Here is a 22,632-nt window from a genome sequence, read left to right on the forward strand (position 1 = left end):
CTTTTATCTCTTTCTTTAACTCTTTCAGGAATTCTTTTTAGGCTTTTGTCCAATTATCCTTTTTCTTTAAGGCTTTGATTGTATATGTTTTCACATTATTGTCTTCTTTTGAGTTTATGTTTTAGTCTTCTCTGGCATCATAGATTTGTATGGTCAATTTTTTTTTTTGCTCATTTCCCAGCCTATTTCTTGACTTTGAACTTTATGTTGAAGTTGGGCTCTACTCACTTGGGGATGGGGGTGAGGAGGAACCTCCCAAGCTTCAGGATTTTTCCTGTTACTGTTTTTAGAGCTGGTTTTGGGGATCTGCAAGGTTTTTTAATGTTTCCAAGGTGTTTTTTGGGAAAAAGGTGTTACTTGGAATCTGAGAAGAGGTGTGTTCACTGTTCTCTTGGTCTGCACTCTGCTGTTTACCTAGGAATGGTCCTTGTCCCCTGCAGTTGCAAGCACAAACATTCCTTTTGGCCTGGGAATTGCAACCAGAGCCCTTACTCCCTTGTGACTGACCACAGGTGCTCTTCTCCGCCCTGGAACTGCTACCCAGAACTGCATATGGGCAATAGAGTTGCCAGTCAATGCCAGCTGTACCCAGTGCCAGCAAAGGGTCCTCTGTAATCTCTTTCTGACCCCCTCTTACTCTCTCTGGGCTGACAGCTCCTGAAGCTGCTGCTGCAGCTGTTGCAGCCACTTCAAAGGCCCACCATTGGTATTACAATCATGTATGCTCTGGGCCAGCTCCCACCTCAGTGTCACAGACCTCTCCTACCAACCTCCTAAATTGTCTTTAGCTGGAAAAATGTCTCTCCTCAACTTTTTTTGGCTCTGCTACTGTGGAATTTGAAGCATTGTTTTCAAGTTATTTGGAGGGGATTATTGGCTGGGTTGCTGCCTCTAATCTGCCATCTTGGTTCCACTTCCTTTTGAATGTTGATGATTTATGAATTTCACAACTTCACTGGAGTCATTAATTGTTTTGATTAATTTTTTTAGTTGATAGGAGGATGAGACATCTCTCCCTAAAATGAATTTGTGATATACTTTCCCATCAAAGGGAATCAAAGGGAAAATAGGCTCAAGATTAGAGAACGTATGACAAAGGAAGATAACTCATGGCTCCTAGAAATCCTCTTGCTGGTACAGTTTTTCTGTTTGGCTCCTTGTAGCTCCCTGAATCTGCCTTTCTTCATCTCATCCAGTCTCTCCTCGGTTCTCAATGAAGACACTCCTGTCAGCTGATAGGTGCCAATGCAAAGATTAGAAATCCACAATACTCTTCACAGCTCATAAAATTCTCTTCCCACCTGGGGGAGATGGAGAGGAAGAGACTCATTCACTGTGGCCAAGGCACTGTCCTTGGCCCCAAGCAATTCCTTCTCAGAGAATCTTGGCTAGAAGCTTCTACCACTAAGCTTCTACATGTTAAAATCCCTAATTTTAATTTGTGTGTTAGTTTTATAAAAGTTCCACAAGACATTATCACTTCCTTCAACTAATCTGAGTATATTTCCTATGTAATGTCATTTTAGTTCATCTGGTGACTTTCAATACCATCTAAATTGATGAAATACTTGCTTTTTGTATTAAGCCTAAGGCCTATGATTGATTATGCCTACTGAACAATTGATATATGTTTGTGTCACTTGCTTTAAGTGGGATGGAAGTAATTGTCAAATCTGACCCTCATGAGCCCTTATACAATTCTCTAAGGAATCTTTTTGTAAACTTTGAGAAACATAGTTTGGAAGCTAATTCTTGGTTGCTTTTAAGTCAATAACAACTGAGTTTTGGATGGGTGTGAAGCCTAACTGTATCTAAGGCTTCAGGTGTCCTCATCAGAGATGCTAATATACTAAATTTTTACTTTCCTATGTCACCTCTTTACTCATACTTGAATCTTATTAACAGAGATGAAATCTGAGGCTTTTTTAAATGTATAGTAGAAATTCTTTTTTTTCCTTCAACAGAGCAAATCTACAGACCTTGTTCCATTGGTGAACTGAAGAGTCTTCACGTGACATACATCAGTTGTGGGGATGAACATACAGCTGTCCTCACCCAGGTAATAACAAACTTAAGCTTCTTAGAAATATAACAAAGTGTGTGTGTGTGTGTGTGTGTGTGTGTGTGTGTGTGTGTGTGTGTACTGAATGTTACTCCATTTAAAAGGGAAGGAGAATAAATATCTGGGGAATATTGGATTTGTGGTTTGGAAGTCAAAAGATAAGTGTTCTATTCTCTGTTGAGCCACCAGGAGAATAACCTGTGTGACCAGAGACAAGTCACAACCTTTCTGGGCCTTAATCTCCTCAACTATAACAAGGAAGTTAGATTAGATGATTATCTATAAGATTCCTTCCAGCTCTAAAACTCAGTGATCTTATGTTAAAGTTAAAGTGGAGGGCTTCAATATACTCCTTTTAGACCTAGACAAATCTAACAAAAGATAAACAACAAAGAAATTAAAGACTTAATCAGTTGAAAGAACTTAGAACTTTGGAAAATTAGAGGTGATAGACTTCTGTTGATTACTAAATGGGAGTAGAAAAGAGTTTATATATTTTTAAGCTGATTATTTTACCTTTACAAAAATTGACCATGTGTTAAAGAATAAAGACCTCACCCCAAAATGTGGAAAAGTAGAAATTTTAAATACATTATTTACTGAAAACAATGCAATAAAACTATGTTTAATAAAGGTTCATTTAAAAAAGAATTTAAAATTATTTATTTAGTGACTAACAATTATGAAAAACTGGTGAATCAAAGTACAAAATATAGAAACAGTAGAAAATTTCATCAAGGAAAATTATAATAATAAGGTAACAACATGGAATTCAGCTAAAGTAGTCCTTAGAGAAAAATGTATATCTTCAAATTCTTTTGCTCACAAAAGAGAAAGAAAAAATCAATGAATTGGGCACACAATTAAAAAAAACAAAACCAAAAACAAATCAACCCTCCCAACAAAGCAACGAAGTAGAAATTCTAAAAAACCAAAGAAGAGATTAATAAAATTAAAAGAAAAAGAATCCAATGAATTAATAAATAAACCTATAAGCTGGGGGAAACTAATGAAATAGATAACTAATGTGATTGTTTTTCAAAGAGAGGTGAAATAAATTATTCATATCAAAAAAGAATTCACTACAATGGAAATAAAAATAAAGGCAATAATAGGAACTACTTTGCCCAATTATGTGTTAACAACAATAATAACTTAAAGGAAATGGATAAATTCTTACAAAAATATAAAATACCCAGATTAACAAAAGAAGAAATGATCATTTAAATAACACAGAACCTTAAAGTACTACAGAAATGCTAACTATTATTATAATTGCAAAAATGAATTTATCAAACCATAAATGAACTCACAAAGAAAAAATTCAAGGAAATTTCAATATTGTAGAAACAGTTTACAAAACAGAAAAAGAAAAGATCTTTACGATCTCTTTCTGTGATACAAATTGCTGAGCCGGGTAGAGATGAAGCAGAGAGAGAAAACTGTGTACTGGTATGTTTGATAGATATTTAGACAAAAATTTTAAATAAAATATTAGCAAATAGGCTACAGCAACATATTAGTAAGATTATACACACTATTGCCATGTGAAATTTATACCAGGAATAGAAGACAAAAAAACCTAATAAACTATATTCATAGCACAAGTAAAAACTGCTTGATTACATCAATAGATGTTGAAAAAGAGCTTTGACAAAAACCCCATACATATTACTATTTTTTATTCTGTATTTTCCTTTTAGTATTTCTAATCATAGGAAGAAATGGACTTTTCCCTATCAATGTAAATAACATCCTGCTAAAGCAAAAGCTGACATTATATGTAATTGTTAACAGTGAGCAAAGTGAGCAAAATTTTCCAGTGAGCAAAGATGATCATTATCACCTTATGACTTAGCATAGCACTCAGAATGTTAGCTATAGCAATAAGACAAGAAAGAGAAATCAAAGGAATAAACTTAGGCAAAGAGGAGACACAAATATGACTTTTTGCAGATGATATAACGATTTACATAGAAAACTCTAAAGTCTCAACAAGAAAATTAATTTGAATAATTAATGACTTCAGCAAAGTTGGAAAATACAAAACAAACTGACACAAATCATTAAGTACTCCTATATATTTCCAACAAAATCCAGCAGAAGAAACAAAAAGAGAAAGCTACTTCAAAATAGGTGCAAAATGTTTAAAATACTTAAAAGTATATCTTCCAAGAGTCACATAGGTATTTTATGAATGTAATTATAGGAGAAATAAAGACAGATCTAAATAACTGGAGAAGTAGCAGTTACTTATGAATAGGCTGAGCCCGTAGAATAAAAAAAAATACTAACTAAATTCATGCACTTATTTAGTGTTATTCCAATAAGACCACCAAAAGATTACATTATAGAGCTAGAAAAAAAAATAATCACAGAATTCTTCTGGAGAAATAAAAGGTCAAGAATCTCAAGAAAACTAATGAACAGAAAAAGGTAGGAAGGAAGAGAGCTTAGCAGTACCACATCGCAAGTTATACTACAAATAGGCAATCATCAAACTGTTTTTGGTACTTGCTAAAAAATAGAGATGTCCACCAATGCAACCCAGCATATGTAAACAAAGGAAGTACCTTCCTGTTCAATAAACCCAAAGACCCCAATACTAGGCTAAGGACTCGTGATTTGGCAAAAGCTTCCGGGAAAACCGGAAAGTAGGTTGGCAGAAATTAGCACACCACATACCACATGCTGTATATTATACCATATACTAAGATAAATTCAAAATGATTTAGAAGAGAAAGGCAATTACCGTTCAAATCAGTGGATAGAGGAAAGGTCATGTCCACAAAAGGGGTAGAGAGAATCACCAAAAATAAAATGAACAATTTTAATTATATAAAATTTAAAAGATTTTGCACAAACAAAACCAATGCAGTTAATATTAGAAGGGAAACAGTGAACTGGGAGGGGAGTCTTTGCAGCAAATGTCTCAGATAAAGTTCCTATTTCCAAGATATGTAAGTAACTGAATCAAATTTAAAAGAACAATCAACTTTCCTCAAAAGATAAATTCCCAAATGATATGAACAGGTAATTCTCAAAGAAAGAATTCCAAGTTATCAGTAGTCATATAAAAAACTCAAACCAGTAATAATTGGGAAAATGCAAATTAAAGTAACTCTGAGCTTCTATTTCATAGCCCACCAGATTGGCAACAGCGACAAATGTTGGAGAGGCTGGGAGAAAACAGGCATTCTAATGCACTGTTGGTGGAATTGTGAATGGGTCCATGTATTCTGGAAAGTGATTTGGAACTATGGCCCCCAAATCATTAAACTGTGCATATTCTCTGATCTGTGATACCACTAGTAGGCCTATAGAGATCAACCTTCTGGTTCCTCTGAAGCCAAAGAGATCAAAGAAAGAGGGAAAGGATCTATATGTACAAAAAATATTTATAACAGCCATTTCTGTGGTAGCTTCTAAAGAACTAATTAAGGAGGTGCATGTCTATTGAGAAATAGCTTAAATTATCATACAGGAATGAAATGGAATTTAATTGCTACATGAGAAATGATAAAATTAACAATTTTAAAGGAAACATAGGAAGACCTCTATGAACTGATACAAAGTGAAATTAGCAGAAGTAGGAGAATAATTATTATATAATGGCCACATTATAAAGAAACATTTGAAAGATTTTTGAACACCAATGTAATAATAAACTAAGATCCCAGAGGGACAAAAATGAAGTTTACTGACCCCCTCCTGCCATAGACATGATGGACACAATATGAAGACGTATGTTTTTGGACATTGTTTATATGGAAATTTGTTTTGCTTTTCTATACATAATTGCTTGGAGTGGTTTTTTAAAAAAAATTTTGTCCAATGTTGGGGGAGGAGGGAGCATAAGGAAGAGAAAATAAATGCTTGTTTATTTTTTTCTTAATCAATTTGAGAGAAAAGATCCTGTGATTCTGAATAATCTTTCAAAAGTGCATGCTATTGTTATTCTCATTCCCTTTTACCAATGAAGAAACTGAGACCCGGAGGGTCTAGGTGACTTGTCCAATTTTGCACAGCCAGCAAGTGATGGAGGTAAAATTTGAACTCAGGTTTCTCTAGACTCCAAGTCTAACGCTGCTTGGACTGGTAGAGGTATCAGTCCATTATTGCATTTGATATGAGGCCCTAACTTCAAGTGGAGCAACGGCATCACAGAATCTCAAGGTTTGAAAGGACTTTGGAGCAGGAGTCAGCACACTGTGACCTATACTACCTATTTTTGTTGGGCCCATGAGCTAAGAAATGTTTTTACATTTTTGTGGGCCACAGTTTGGCAATCCCCACCTTAGAGGTCCGACTAATATCTCCGCAGGAATCCTCCATATTACATTTTGGAAAATGGCCGTCTAACTTCCCCGTCCTGGTTTATTCAGATTCCATCCACCATCAAATAGCATTCCCATGCTTTTGAGACTCCGTCCTGAGCCCGCTTTTCTTTCTTCTTCCCCTTTCCCCTTAATCTGCCTACCTAGTGTAATCATTTGAAAGTCGCTTGTAGAATTTCAAATATTTATTTTTTAAAAACCCTTTATATTATGATTTGATTTCAAAAGCTTCTCTTAAAATTTACCAAGCTGATAGGCACATGCAGAGCAAGAGGCAAGAAATATTCCCCTTCAGCGACAAGTATCCTTTTTTAACCAGTGAAGTCTTCTAAAGGGAAATTATTTTTTAGGAAAACAAGCAAATGAAACATGGAGAAATTTTGGTGCCTACTCTTGAGCTAGCTATCTAGGCATTCACTAGGATTTTGCATGTTCAGTACACAAAATCTACTATTACTGGGAACTATGCTCTTTAATTTTTCATTTCCTATTACTAAAAAATTACTATTATTACTATTACAATCAAGAGCTGATCTGCTCCTTACAGGATGGCAAAGTGTTCACATTTGGAAGCAATAACTGTGGACAGCTGGGACGTAGACAGGTTTCTAAGAAGAGGGGTCCTCAGACTGTGGATTCAACTCATTTGTTTTCTCAAATAGCCTGCGGAAGGTAACAGTCTATATTCCTTTAACATGAGCAAAGGTTAAAAGTTTCAAACATGATACTTTGTTATCCAGACTAAACTCTTCTATCGTCAGCATCGATGCATTTTAATGTTTTTGTGCTTGAGATATGTGACTCATTACAGGAAATTTTAATTTTCAACAACTTGAGGTTTTCAAATGCAATTTGTTTGGCCGAATGTTCAGATTAGTGCAAATTGATCTTAATTAGTCAACTGATGGTGTAGTTCAAGCCATTTTGCTTTCTCTTAACGTAAGCATTCAACCTTAACTCTTCCTTACCTCCCAAACCTGGCAGGTGCCAAGTCTCGGTGACATGTCCACATTTCTCCTAGTCCTCCTCTTCTTTCCACTTATGCAGCCACTTTTCTAGTGCAAGCCCTGATCAAGGCTGTCTGAACTATTATAATAAGTCCTTAATTGGGCTCCTGGTTTCTTTTCTCTCCCCTTTCTAGTTCATTATCCAGCTGCCATTGCCAGTTTTCTTGATCTATGTCTTGCCACTAGACTGATGACTGAAGGAGAGAGTGAGGCTGATGACTTTGCACAGCCCTGCCTCACTTAAATCCAATCCACTTACAAGTCAAGACAGCACTCTGCTGACATCATTGGTCCTCTGGACCAAACAACATTATCCAAACAGTTGTCAGAATAATCTGCCCAAGTCAAAGCTCAGATAAAAAATTTTCAGTGATTCCCTATTACCTACAGGATAAAATGCAAACTCTTCCAAGCTAATATTTAAAGTCCTTCAAAATCTGGCTCTCATCTGCCTTTCCAGACTTCCTTCATAGTCACACGATCTATGTCTTAACCAAACTGTCCTTCAACTAGACACTCCCACTTTGCACAAGCATAACTCGAATTCCTCTCACCAATCTCCACTACTTAGAACAACCAACTGCTTCTGCCTTTGGATGGCCTCTCCTGATGCCCTCAAGTTGTGCTTTTTCCCGTCTCCAATTATCTCATGTTTATTTGTCTGCTCAGGGCATTTGGCTAACTCTCTAGGATAATAAGTCTCAGAGAAAGTGCAACCTGCATTGGCAGAGAGAGTTTCAGCCCCTGGTAGTTTTCAAAACCAATGAAATCATCTGTAAATCCCTCTCTAAATAATTTGCCCCAGGAGAATATAAACTACTTAAAAGGAGGGACTAGTTTGTTTTTATCTTTTTATCTTAAGCACCTCAATCATAATAGATACCTGACAAAAAATTTTTTTTGTCTTTTAAATTTAATTAACGCGTTTTTGAAAATTTACTCTGGGAATAAAAAAGAAGTCAAATGTGTGCTTGTGTGCTCGGAAGGCTCACAGTCCAGCTGGGCTGTGACAGGAGGAAACAGAACACAACTCAGAGCTCCTTTACAGAGGCTGCTGTAGCCGGGCCAAGTCTAGGCTGGGACTTGACTCATTGTTTCTACATTTCGTTTTATCATTCTGAATTGTAGAGTAATTCAGAGACGAGTCTGTGCATTTGCTCAGTTAATAAAATGTCAACATATCTCTTAATCCACTACGATAAGAGTCCCCACGAATTCATCAAGTGTTATTTATTTCATAATTGGAGAAACTTCCCTTCCTAGTAGTCGTTACCCATATCTCTGTATCACCCTCAATCTCCTAGGGTCAAATAAACATTATAGTTACTGAATATACAATTTATTAATACTGAAATCAATAATAAAGATAGATAATTATTTACAATATTTTAGCTGTGAGGATAATCATCACCAGAGTTATCTCAGACCCTCACTGTAGCAGTAAATGACTTCCCTTCTGAGAACAAAGTTCCCACACCATCCAGTTCATGAAGTTAAAAGTTCATTACAATAATTTGTAAGAACTCTCTTTTTTTTGTATTCGCAAGATAAAGGTTAAGCTAGTTCCATCAACAAAGGTAATTGCTCTATCCTCTTTCTTTCTGTCTTCTCCCAGCTTCTCTCCAGCAATATCAGGAAAAGAATCTTGATCTTCTCTTCAGGAATCATTCCATAAATAGTCTCTCCAGATTGCCAGTTAAAATTGTCTCCGAAAGATACAGTAATAGTATCTGTAGTCTCTTTGGGAGAGCCTAATGAAACAGGTGTTAGACTAGTGTAATTGAAACTATAAATAATTGCTAGGTAAAAACAAAATAAAAATTTAGCAAGACCTAATTTTAAGGGAAAATTGATTCATTATCCAACCAGTTCAATGAAAGTATTTAAAATCATTTGTTTTAAGTGGGCCATCTTTAATGTGCCGCACAACACGTAGTAAAATGCCCTGCACATATGAGAGCTAATGTAAAAATATTTTGGACTTGATCTCATGGGAACTACAGACAGCAAAAACCTGAAAGCTCAGAGATCATCCATCTTTGAAATTAATAATAATAACAAGATTGAGGACATGTTATTTTTCATCTTCGTATTTCTTGTGCCTAGCACAGTCCAGTGTATACTAAGACTTAGGAATCGTTTTATCGGATTGAGTTGAATTCACATCTTCAATATATAATGTTTGATAATATTCATACATGTTACCGCTCTAAGAGTGGAATTTTGATATGGCACTGGGTGCATTATATCAATTATACCTGTTACTGTATTGCTAAGAAACTTCACCTTTCTTTAGAATAAAAAACAGGGAATCTAATTTAATTTATAATGTGTTATTTCTCCAACAGTCACCACACCCTTGCATATGCCTATACCACTGGCCAGGTGTTATCCTTTGGTTGTGGGTCTCAAAGTCACCTGAACAGCCTTTTGCAACCAGGCAGCCTGGAACAGAGCTTCAATATTAGCAACCTGATTTCTTCAAGTGGTAAGAAGAATTAGAGCTTTTCTATTCTTTGAGAAAGAGGGAAGCTATCAGCTTCTTTCTCTCTCATCTTGCAAAATTATTTTTGTTTTATAACTTTAAATTCTGAATTTTGTAAACTCTTTCTTGTGCAATGATTCCTGTAGTCAACAAATCTGTAGTCTTAAATTGTTTAAAAGTTTATGTAGGTAATTTTTGCTTTTACATTACCTTCATTTCCAAATATATCCCTCTTCCTTCACCATCTGATTAGCTATCCTTTCAACAAATAACAAAAAAGAGAGAGAAAACAAAAGCAGTTCTAACATATCAGCTCAGCCTGACAGTATATTCATTGTTCCACACCCAGATACCCTCACCTCTACAATGAAAGGAAGGAGGTACTTTCTCGAATCTTCTCTTTGGGCCAAGTTTGATCATTATGATTATACAGCTTGTGTTTTTTTTATTCCTTCCATTTACATTGATATAGTCATGAGTATATTGTTTTCTTGGTTCTGCTTACTTTGATTTACATATATCTTCCTATGCTTTCTTTTTTTTTAAATTTAGGGTTTTTTTTATTATATTCTAAACTATCTCCCTCCTTCCCCCCTACACTAGAGAAGGCATATGCTTTCTTCAAACTCTTTTTATGGGGCAGTAAATTCCATTTCATTCATCTTCCACAATTTGTTCAGCCCACTCCCAAACAATGATATCAGCTTTGTTTCCAATTCTTTGCTACTACAAAAAGTACACATTTTGTTGTATGTAGGACTTTGTGTCTTTGACCTTCTTGGGGAATATGCTTAATGGTGACATCTCTGAGACAAAGAGCATGAACATGTTAGTCACTTTCTTAGTATAATTTCAGATTGCTTTGCAGATTAGTTAGACCAGTCCACGACTCCACAAACAGTATATTGGCTTTTCCATAATTTTATTTTATTTATAAAGTTTAAAATGACACATAATTCAAAGGGAAAGGGAAAAATATTTGGAATTAGAAGGCAGGGGTCTGAATCTTAACCCAGATACACTACCTAGGACTGTGTAAATCCCATAACCTCTCTGAGAGTCCATTTCCTCATCTATAATATAGGAAGGTTGCACTGGATGAATTAAAAGGTCCCTTTCAGCTCTAAATCCATGATTCTATGAAGGTTCATAAATTGAGGGCATAAACATCACCTAATTTACACCAAAGCATACCAGCCTTGTTTCATGACATTCCCTTGTTTTCAAGGACACACAAACTCAGTTTTATGTCATTCTTTCAGACTTTGCAGATGTTCAAGTGAAAGACATATTTGCTGGAGGAGATGCCAATTTTGTGACCACTGTCCAGTCTCAGGTACATCTCTTATGCTTTCAGATTCATTTGTTAACTCTTTACTCAGTTTTTCAGGGCAGTATTTAAAGCATTATTTAATCCTTATGAATTTGTATTCAAATTTTATTTCTATCTCAAAACATAAAGAAGATTGAATGTATGCTCTGTTAGCATTTTTTTAAAATTAAATTATTTTTCTCATGGGCCTTTAATGCATATTAGTAGATTAGAAAATTCTTCACTTATTTTTGTTCTAAGTTCATGCAACCAAAAATCTATTATACTAGAAGAATTTGCCATTATGTTAGGGGTGAAATTTAAAATATTTATGTAGAGAATTTACACTAGCTGACACATTTTCATTTTATATTTCTTAGGCTTAGGAGAGAGGAAGCATGGTATAGCATAACGGCTAGGGAACTATCCTAAGTGTCAATAAGAGCCCAGTTCAAGACCTATCACTGATATAGTAGCTCTGTGACCCTGGACAAGTCACTTAACCTTTCAACACTTCCAGACAATTATCTAAGACTATATCTTCTTCACATCTTACAGGTGTCAAACACACAGCCTTCAGGCTGCATGCCACCAACATTACTTCTGAGTGCTAATGGAACTAGATAAAATGTAGTTGGGAAATAATTGCAAAATAAAAAAAATACAATGAAACATAGATGACATTGTATTTTTAAATTAAATCCATATGCATCCCGCAATCCCCCTGTTTCTAATTTGATGTTGTCATCATGGAAATCATAAGTCCAATTTTTTTGGGGGGGGCTAGGCAATGGGGTTAAGTGACTTGCCCAGGGTCACACAGCTAGTAAGTGTTATGTGTCTGAGGCCATATTCGAACTCAGGTCTTACTGAACCAGAGCTGGTGCTCTTTCCCTTGCGCCACCTAGCTGCCCCCATTTTTTTTTAAGCTTAGTAATCCTACCTACCATTCATGTTTCATTTTCCTTTAAAGACAAATAGTGATTCATCTACATAGAGTATTTCTTCACCTACGACATGATTAAGCTCAGCAGATCCTTCTACAAAGAAGCCCCATTTTGGCATCAGGGACATGATTAGTAAAGAAATGATGCAGAATTTTCTGCCTCATGACAAAGGCTTTAGAAGGCGATGTAGAATGTTTGGCCAAGAGTTGGTATCTTCAAAAATCATTACTTAAAAAACTTTTCCCTTCCAGGAAGTGATTGAGACATCACTCATTTAGGACATTTGGTTCCAGAGTAGCTTAATAAATGCTAAATGACTGACTTACTGGAGATGTCAAAGAAACCACTTCTGGTTGCTTAATAAAGTAGCGGTTATGCTAATGTCATGTTGAACACCCCAAGACTTCCAGCTCTGTTCACATGTTTTTTTCATCCTTTTTTTTTTTCTCTTCTTGGAGGATGTTAGCTCTTCATGTGCCACTGGCAGAAGCCTACAGCAAATCAGCCAGATCAATCGAACTCTGATTAAGAAATGGACCACAGTGGAAATTGAAAGTGAAGAGTATAAAGAGTCAGCAAGGTTATTCTATACCTTTTTCTCCCTTTGTACAGCAGGTGTTAAGACTATGGCGGGGGGTATAATACCTTAAATGTCATTATTTGAAAGACTGAGAAAGAAAAGAAAGAAGAGAGAAAATCGATCCTTTGCTGTGACTCTCCCGCAGAAAAACAGGCTCTAGCTGTGGGACTTTGGGCAAGTCACTTAACCCCAACTGCCTTAAGAAAAAATAAAAATAAAAACAGGCTCATCAATTTTTGATATGAAAGAACTATTACAGATAATTTGATCCATAGGATTATTGATTTAGAGCTGGAAGTGACCTTAGTCACCTTCTAATTCAACCCCCTCATTTTACAGATGAGGAAACTGAAGACTAGAGAAATTAAGTGACTTATCCAAGAGCACACAGGTATTAGGTCTCAGTTGGAAGACCTGAACCCCCATTCTCTGACTCTAAATCAGATGCTTCTTCCACTGCCCCGCAATGCCCCTTCTCATTTTTCAGAAGAGGACATAGCAGCCCAGGAAGATACAATGACCTTCCCAAGGTCATAGGCAATTTGAGATGTTGATATTGATGATGACAATGATAAACAATAATAACTCACTTATGTAGTACATTACAGTTTATGATTTGCTCATTAAAATGCTGAGCTAGAGTGTTTTATGAAATGTTATCTGAATTTTTTGGGTAAGAAAATTAAAGTTCAAAGAGGTGATGAGGGTCATAGAAAGAGAAAGCACTGGAAGTCGCTTCAGAGGCCATTTTCCCCAGCTGTCTCATTGTAGAAGAATCAGACCCCTGGTTTCATGAATTTTTGCCAGAATACACCAGCCCCACCTAGCATCTGTCAGAGAGGTAGCTGAGGCACTGAAAGGCTGAAGGACTTGTTGGGTTCTACATCCAGAAGATGTCAGAGATAGGACTTGAACCCAACTCTCTGAGGCTGGCTTTCTATCTCCTGTACCATGCTGTCTTTAATGAAGGGGATGGAAAATTTAGGATGCATTTTTTGCTGGAAAAATCATATACCCACTTAAGGAAAAAATAGTACAGAGTACAAAAATTTTTACAGATAATGAAAATGAGACCCAGGAAAAGTAAATGACTTGCCCCAATTCACATAGCAAGTTAAGGACATTGGTCCTTCCTCTTTCGCTCTCTTTGCTAAACATGTTGGACCATCAGCTAATTCAGAGTACTGCAGAAGAGGCCCCTCTGGGTGAATGACCTCACAGAGGATTCTGAAGGTAATTCACCATATAGCCACTGTGTTCCAGAACATCTCTGGGAAAGGGAAAAAATTGCCTCTCAGTAAAGCAGGCCTGCCTTTCTCTTTTTCCATGTCAATTGACTTGCAAGCCAAGACATCACCCTGCTTAGGTCATTGCTCCTCTTTAAGAATGAAGGGAAAACAACAATACACGAGCTGATGCTTAACTGTTAAAATTTTTTCTCCAAGAATTGTTGAGGGTGCCCCCAACAACGCTGCCACTAAGGGAGCACCTAAGATCTCTCTAGATGTAAAGAGATTAGTGTAAACCAACATTTTTATTTTCTTAGGAGTAATGTAATTTCACAGCCTATACTCTTCTTTTTTTCGCTTTGGAAATGTTAGGCTTTATTGGAGGATTGTGTTTTACCTTGAGAATATTTTTTTTTGTATTTTTGAAATACCTGATGTCTCTGCCTCCTTCCCTTTTCTTCCTCTCAAATTAGAGACTTATCTATCTTTGCAAAAATATTAATTGGTTTCATCCAATTGGAAAATCCTGATTTTTATTTTTGTTCTTCTTTAAGTCATAAGATCAGGAAATGCTAAATATAGGAAAATGACTAATGGAATCATTACAACAGTGTCCAAGCTTCTGTTACCTTGAGACTGCTCCTGGTGTTTAGTGAGACCCAAGAATTGTCAGTGGTGGTCTTGGTGGTGAACAATCAATCAATCTAGGTAGGGAACACGGATTGTAATATAATTACAGAGGTAACCTGGGCAATTTGATTCCATGATCACCTTCACTAACTTCCTTGGTGTTCTTTTGTATTCTTAGAGCTGTATAGCAATTTCTTCTCTGAATTTCTATAGGACATTTCAATAGGGTACATGTTACTTGAATAAAATCAATTTAAAAACAAGCGCTAGGTGGCACAGTAGATAGAGCACTGGCTCTGAAGTCAGGAGGACCTGAGTTCAAATCTGAATTCAGACACTTACTAGCTGTGTGGCCCTGGGCAAGTCACTAAACCCCAATTGCCTACAAACAAACAAAAAACAAAACAAGCACTAAGAGGCATTGTTGTTCAGTATAAAACACAATAGCTTTCGATCATAGACTCAACAGGTTTAAGCCTAACTCTGTGACCTTGGGCAAACTACTTAATCTTTCTGGGCTTTGGCTTCCTCATCTCTAAAAGATGGAAGTAAATTAAGGGACCTCTAAGGTTCTTTATGGCAGTAATCTATGACCTTATAAGTAAGAAAGCTAATAATTTTTCCTGTAAACTTTAATTTTTGTTTTTTGACATTATATATTCACAACTCTAGGTTTACACACAATTTTTTGGTGGGGGGTATGTCTCATGTAAAGTAAGATATACTTGCACATGTTAAAAAATAAATTCTTGGACAACTCCAAAATCAAACTCATTTATGTTATTATTTTGGACTTCACATATATAGTTGTCTGTTGTCTACAACATAGAAAAGTTGTGGGTAATATACTGTAATTGATCATGAAAACAGGAACTATGAAGAGATATGCTTTATTGTTTGTTTTGTTTTAATTAACCTTTATATTCTTCCTCATGTAGGGAAATTTGTGAGATATTTTCATATCCTGCTTCTCTGACTGCCAGTTTTTTGAAGAAAAGGTAATAATACTCATGACGATATTTAATTTCATTAAATAGAATAATAGCTAGCACTTGTAAGTGTTTTAAGATTTGCAAAGCACTTTATACACATCATCAATACTTTATCCTTCCCACAGCCTTGGGAGATAGATACTATTATTATCCCTATCTTACAGATGAGGAAGCTTAGGCAGACAAAGGTTAAGTGACTTACTCAGGCTCACAAAGCTAATAAGTATCTGAGGCTAGATTTGAACTCAGGTCTTCCTGACTCCATGTCTAGTCTATTCACTGAACCACATGGCCACCTGAGGAAAGGGAGTTTTTCTTTTTTACCTAACATGATACAGGTACAAAGATGCCTGCACCTGTTGATTGCGAGATTAAGAACATTCAGAAAGATTTCTAAAGATTGACTGTTTTTGATATGTTCAACGCTATCCCAATTAAATTACCAAAAAATGATTTTACTGAATTAGAAAAAAATAGTAACAAAATTCATTTGAAAGAAAAAAAAGGCAAGACTATCAAAAGAAATAATGAAAAAATGAAAAGGAAGTAGGTTTAGCAATACCAGATCTTAAATTATATTCTAAGGTAGTAATTATCAAAACTATCTGGTACTGGCTAAGAAATAGAAAGGTAGATCAATGGAACAGAGTAGACATGCAATTTACAGCAGCAAATAAATATAGTAACCTTGTATTTGATAAGTGTAAAGACTTGAGATTTGGGGATAAGAATTCATTATTTGGTAAAAAAAATGATGGCAAAACTAGAAAGCAGTATGGCAGAAACTGGGCATATTTTACACCATTTACCAAGAAAAGGTCAAAATGGATACATAACCTAGATATAAAGAGAGATATTATAAGAAAATTTAAAGGACATGGAACATATTACTTATCAGCCTTATGGATAGGCAAACAATTTATGAATAAATAAAAGATAGCAGAGTTTTATGTGAGTTTTGGAAAGAGTTCACTTTGAAACATATGAGCAAAAAGCCTAGCATAAAAATGTCAAATGGGCAGTCAGATCAAAAAACATTTACTATTAAATGCTTTACTAGGTGCAAAGTTCTCTGTTAAAATACAAACAAGCCAGGTAGCCTGTGCCCTCAAGGAACTTACACTCTAATGGGGGAGCAGCATACAAAGAACCGGAAGGAAGTATGTTTGAAGAGACAGAAAGGAAGTAGACATGTGTCAGCCTGGTGTGGAGATAGACTGGAAGTAGCATGGAGTCCTGGTTCCAGACAAGATAAGGAGAAAGCTTCGTAAAGACCAAGGTTGTGGGTACAGGGGATAGGGGGAGATGAGGATGATGCCTGGAATCTAGACAGCATGATGTCCAGATGGTTAAAAACAAAGATGGAAGGGTGCAAGCTTTAGAAGAAACATTGCATCTGGAGACCCAACCCCTCATTTATATACAGACATAACCCAGTGAAGTAGTACATTGTATTTGGACATGTCTTTGCTTCATCTGTGCAATGATTTTTTCCCCCCCCAAAGAACTGATGATACTACTCCTATTGATGTTGACTTACAAATGGCAAGAGATGTCTTTGAGGAATTAATGCAGAAGGACTGGATTATAGACACGGTAATAATCTCCATTTTGCTATACAAGGCATTGTATATGTGTACTTATTTGTAGAATGTGTTGTTGTAGAATAGGAATTTAATTATAGGCATTTCACATGAATGCATTTTTAATTCAGAAGAATTTGTTAGCTAGGGAATGTGTTTTAAGATCCTACTACTTTTTTCTTCTTGCACATTTAAAATGGACTATTTGAAACTCTCCTGTCAAGATCTGACCCTAGCATTGGTATATTAAACTCCTATATAACATTTTTCAACATTGATAGCATGGGGGTATATAAAGGAAAAGACTGGTATATCAGACTATGGTTTGAATTCCAGATTTCACTAACTACTCATGTGACCTTCAGCATGTCACTTCCCTAGACTGAGACTCAGTTTCTTTAAATCAGGTAAATTGAGCTAGATGGTTTCTATGTACATTCCAGCTCTAAAATTCCATATAAGGGGGAAAGAGACACTATTTAATAATTATTTTTAAATTACGACAATATTATGTGAAGGCAAGTAATATATTTTGTGGTATAGTTCCCCATAATTTTAGAAATGGTTCTGTTTGTTTATTACCAGCAGTTTGTAGCTCTATACAATAGTTTTTTGGGGTAGTTTGATTGGTAGGGCACTGAATAAGTAAATTAATTTAGGCAGAATTGTCATTTTTTATTATGTTGGCATGATATTTACTTGGTATTTTTCCAATTGTTTAGATCTGACTTCATATGTGTGAAAAGTATTTAGTAATTGTGTTCTTATAGTTCCCGTGTATATGTTGGCAGGTAGACTTCCAAGTATTTTATATTGTCTAGTTATTTTAAATGGAATTTCTCTATCTTTTGCTGCTGGGCTTTGTTGGTGATATATAGACATGCTGATGATATATATGGGTTTATTTTATATCCTGCAACTTTGCTCAAGTTGTCAATTATTTCAAGTAGTTTTTTAATTGATTCCCCAGGATTCTCTAAGTATGCCATCATATCATCTGCAAAGAGTGCCAGTTTTGTTTCTTCATTGCTTACTTAATAGGCAATTTGGAGGTGAGAACAGGTAAAGTTGTCAAGGAAAATGATTTTTTAAAATGAGATAGAAGGTGACCCTTTTGTCCACTATGACTCTGCAGTGATAAGATTCTTCTGCGTGGACATTGGCCTGGGACTGAGGGAAGAAGGAAAAATTGAAAGATGTAAAATAGAAATTTACACAATGAAGCTAGATTTTGGTGAGGGAGAAAGGGAAGGGTAAGAGCAGTAATTCTTTTATGTTTTTTAAACATTTTTTAAAATTCTAGATTTAACACAAAAAAGAGTATTTGCATAGACCTAGCATGCAAAAAGAGAACTCTATGAAATTCCATTTCATATTCCTTGTTTTCAAAACAAGTATATGACATGTTTCACACATTATTTTTAAAACTGTCCTGTTTGTCCATGCTCCTGAATTTCCTTCTCTTCCTTTCTGTTCATTTTTAAATTACCTTTTATTATTATTTTTTGCATAGCTATTATTAATCCCCTCCCCCCATCCTCCTTCTTTCCCTTCCATTAAAGGAGAGAAGGAAAGGCAGAAAGAAAAAAAAACAAAAACCAAACATGTAACACATTAGCATGGTAAAGCAAAAGCAAAATAATCCCAAGGTTGCTAAGTGGTGGCAATGGATAGAATACTGGGGCCTAGTGCTAGGAAGACCTGAGTTCAAATCTAGTCTCAGATACTTTCTAGTTGTGTGACCCTAAGTCACTCAACCTCTTTCTACTCAGTTTTCTTAACTATAAAATAGGTATGATAATAATAATAGCACCTACCTCATAAGGGTTGTGTGGATCAAATGAAATAATGTTTGTAAAGTGCTCAGCACTGTGCCTGACACATAAATGCTTGTTCCCATGATCAAAATTGTATGTTTTTGTGCCTTGCATCCATCACTTCTCTGTCAGGAGATAGGTAACATGCTTCATCATAGATCCTTCAGAGACATGATTGGTCGTTGCTTTGATCAGAGTTCTTAAGTCTTTAAAATGTTGCTATCCTTACATAAGTAGTTTTCCTGGTTCTGGTTCTTCAGTGTTAGTTCATACCACCCAGGATTCTCCGAAATTGTTGCTTCATTTCTTATGCCTCAATAATATTCCATTCCATTCTTATATCACCATTTGTTCAGTCATTCCCCTGGCATCTAAGAGACAATCCAAGGCACTCCTTTAAATTCTAGTTCTTTTGTTTCTTTACACACACACACACACACACACACACACACACACACACACACACCCCTGTCTCACCACCACCTTTCAATTCCTCATGCAGAAGTTTCTTTTGCTCGTGACTATTCCTTCCCTTGTATTATCTTTCTTCTTAACCCATCCATTTTCCATCCCTCTCTTTCCCTGTTGATTTTGAGTTGAAATTCTACAGTGAACTTTGTGTGTATGTATTCAACCCTCCTTCATCCATTTTAGCTGAGTAAAGTTCATCTGATGCCAGCTCTTTCACTATACCTTCATCCATGTTTTATACTCTTTCCACATATTCCAATCGGAAATAGCAAGTGCAGTCCCCTTCTTCCTCCTTTATACATTAGTCTATTCTTCCTTTTACCCTCCCTTTTCATTTCCTTCTTCAAACCCTTAGAACAGAACCAACCTATCCCCCAACCTTTGTTTTTCTTATTTAATTCCCACAATGACCTTTAAGAGAAGAAGGCCCTGACACACTTGGTTTTTTCTCCTCTATTAGAATGTTAGCACTACATCATTACATAGCTACTTCTGATTGTTCAAATAAATTTGCCTTTTTAGATTCCTCTGGATTCTTGTGTTTGTGTGTCAAAATTCCTACTCATCTGTGGTTTTTTCCTCAGAAATGCTTAAATGTCTTCTATTCCATTAAAAATCCATTTTTGTTTATTGGTAGGATAATACTCAGCTTTGCAATGTGTGGGGGAATAGGAACCATAATAGCTTCTTATCATCTTGACGAGCTAATAGTGTAGAAATAAATCCTCCAACCACCTGCTGGCCTAATGGTGGAAAATAAGGAAAAATAAAATGTAACAAAATATATGAATGGATAGTCCCACTTGTTGCAGCAACTATTTACTGTTCTTTCATAAGAGACATTTTCAGGCTTGTTCAAAAGGACCTCTTTCACAATTGGAAAAGTTTGGTCAGCTCCACTTGTCTCCTGCCCTTGAACAGGGAATATCTTCTTAGTCTAATAATAAACTCTGCCAGTGGCATGGAAAACATTCTCCCAGAACTCCTCCTTTTTCCTTGGGCTCATTCCCCATCTCTCTACCTGTCCCTCTCCAAGTGAAAGGTGTTACTTAGCTATCCTAAGCTGCTGGGGGATGCTGCAGATTGGCTATGTGTAATCTAAATCCCATCCATCATCACACTAGTGATCCCTTGGCCAGGAGATTCCATTTTCCAATTTCCTGTGAGCTTCCTGTGCATTTATGAGGTAGAAAAATAATTTACTGTAACTTTTCACTGATTTCTCCATCATCATTCTGTCTGGCACAAACTTCACAGTTTTGCTGCTGTAGGTATGTGAGAGCTAGGCAGTCTGCCTCCCCTTCAGGTAGCTAATTTTGGAAGGAAGTCCAGATGCCTGCTTTCAGAGTTATCATATCACAACATCGTAGGTTGTTATCTGAGCACAACAGATGCTATGAGAAATCATGGATTCATTTTTTTAAAAGAAAAAAATAGTACTCATTTAAAAAAATTTTTTTGGTCTCTGTTATTTTGTCAATTTAGGGAACTCTTGGAGAAGAAATTTCTTCCACACATGCAGATCAGCAACTCCTGTGTGATTTCTGGTCTTTGATATTTGCCTGAGCACTGCTAGGTTAAGTGACTTGCCCAGGGGTCACACATCCAGTATATGTCCGAGGCAGGACTTGACTCCAAGTATACCTGATTAATCCCAGTTCTATACCCATTATGCTCCATTACCTCTCTTTATAAATAAATAGCATAGGACAGCTTTTTCTTTGGAATTCAGAAAAAGTATTCCAGTGATAGTGTTAGTTGATAATGGTGGGTCAAAGATGGGAAGCCAAACTGAAAGCAAAGAAATGTATGAGCATTCTAAAGAAGCTATTAACTGCAGCTTCAAGTGAATAAACAATTCTATTAGAAAGACTCCATAGTAATTTTGGATTCATAGTTTACTTTGTGTGACTTTGACTCCAGTTGCTTAAGTTTTCCCTGTTTCAGTCATTCCACTTTGTTAAATGGGAAACACAACTGTCATCAAGAGTATATGATAGGGGCAGCTAGGTGGCGCAGTGGATAGAGCACTGGCCCTGGATTTAGGAGGACCTGAGTTCAAATGTGGCCTCAGACACATAACGCTTACTAGCTGTGTGACCTTGGGCAAGTCACTTAACCCCATTGCCTAAAACAACAACAAAAGAGTATATGATAATTGTGGGGTAGCTAAGTGGCATAGTAGATAGAGTGCCAGCTCTGGAGTCAGAAGGACACTTGCTATGTGATCGGAGGTAGGTCACCTAACCTAATTCCTTCCAAAAATTTTTTTTAAACAGTATATAATAAAGGTTAGATAAACTGAGCACTTGGTTCCAGAAAGATTAAGTAGTTTTGTTTTGTTGTGGGTTTTTTTTGTTTTTTTTTGTTTGTTTTGCTTTGCTTTGTTTTTTATTAACGTGATACATTTAGTGGCATTGAAGATGAGACTTTCATTTGAGTCTTCTGGCCCACGCCACTGTCCTTAACTATGCCTTTTTAGTAAACATTGGTATTTGAATATTGTCTCAATGTGTTTTTGACTACAGATAACTACATGTCTCAAAGATCATATGCTCAAGGTCCTTCCATGGGATTCTCCACATCAGGAAGCTTTATCAATTTTCCTTCTACTCCCAGAATGTCCTCTAATGCATAAACCTGAGAACTGGAAGTCTCTAGTGGTCCCATTTGCAAAAGTTGTTTGTAAAATGAATGACCAGTCTTCAGAAGTCCTGGGTAAGATCAGTTACATTTAGTATGATTTATCTTTGAGTCTTTCATAAACAAGTATTCCAGTTACCCTAGATTTTAACATCAATTGTATTCTACTCATGATAAGGAATATAATTAATTTAACTTTGTTGGTCTTTAAAATAATAAATTAAAACTAGAATTATATGGGAATGTAACTGTCAATGAATTTTGTTAGATCATTAAATTTTGTTTTTAATTCCAGTGGGATTTAGTCTGTAAAAGGTATGTCATATGTGGATGATTTATTCAACTAAATTAAATTCAGCAAATATTTATCAGTACCTATTGGGTGTCAGGCACTTGGGGAGATACAGGATGATTATAGCATAAGTTAGAGTGCGATAAGTGCGTAAAGGAAGTATAAGTAAAGTGCTTTGGGGAGGGAGGGTAACTTAAAGCTATTGACAATCAAGCAAGGTTTCAGGAAGAAGCTAGAGAAGGACA

The 22,632-nt window shown here is 36.0% G+C and overlaps 1 protein-coding gene across 1 annotated transcript in view; it reads left to right on the forward strand.

Moving 5' to 3' along the window:
- Positions 1–22,632, forward strand: part of LOC110209692 (putative E3 ubiquitin-protein ligase HERC6) — a 55,462-nt gene that overhangs the window by 7,833 nt on the left and 24,997 nt on the right. The window contains 8 exon segments of the mRNA XM_078148466.1: positions 1,965–2,059; positions 6,947–7,071; positions 9,755–9,894; positions 11,154–11,227; positions 12,609–12,730; positions 15,528–15,587; positions 17,087–17,177; positions 21,981–22,170. Of these exon segments, the coding sequence (XP_078004592.1) occupies positions 1,965–2,059; positions 6,947–7,071; positions 9,755–9,894; positions 11,154–11,227; positions 12,609–12,730; positions 15,528–15,587; positions 17,087–17,177; positions 21,981–22,170 (897 nt within the window).

The sequence above is a fragment of the Phascolarctos cinereus genome, unplaced genomic scaffold (genome assembly GCF_003287225.1).
Source record: "Phascolarctos cinereus isolate Bilbo 61053 unplaced genomic scaffold, phaCin_HiC Scaffold_9;HRSCAF=440, whole genome shotgun sequence".
Taxonomy (NCBI): domain Eukaryota; kingdom Metazoa; phylum Chordata; class Mammalia; order Diprotodontia; family Phascolarctidae; genus Phascolarctos; species Phascolarctos cinereus.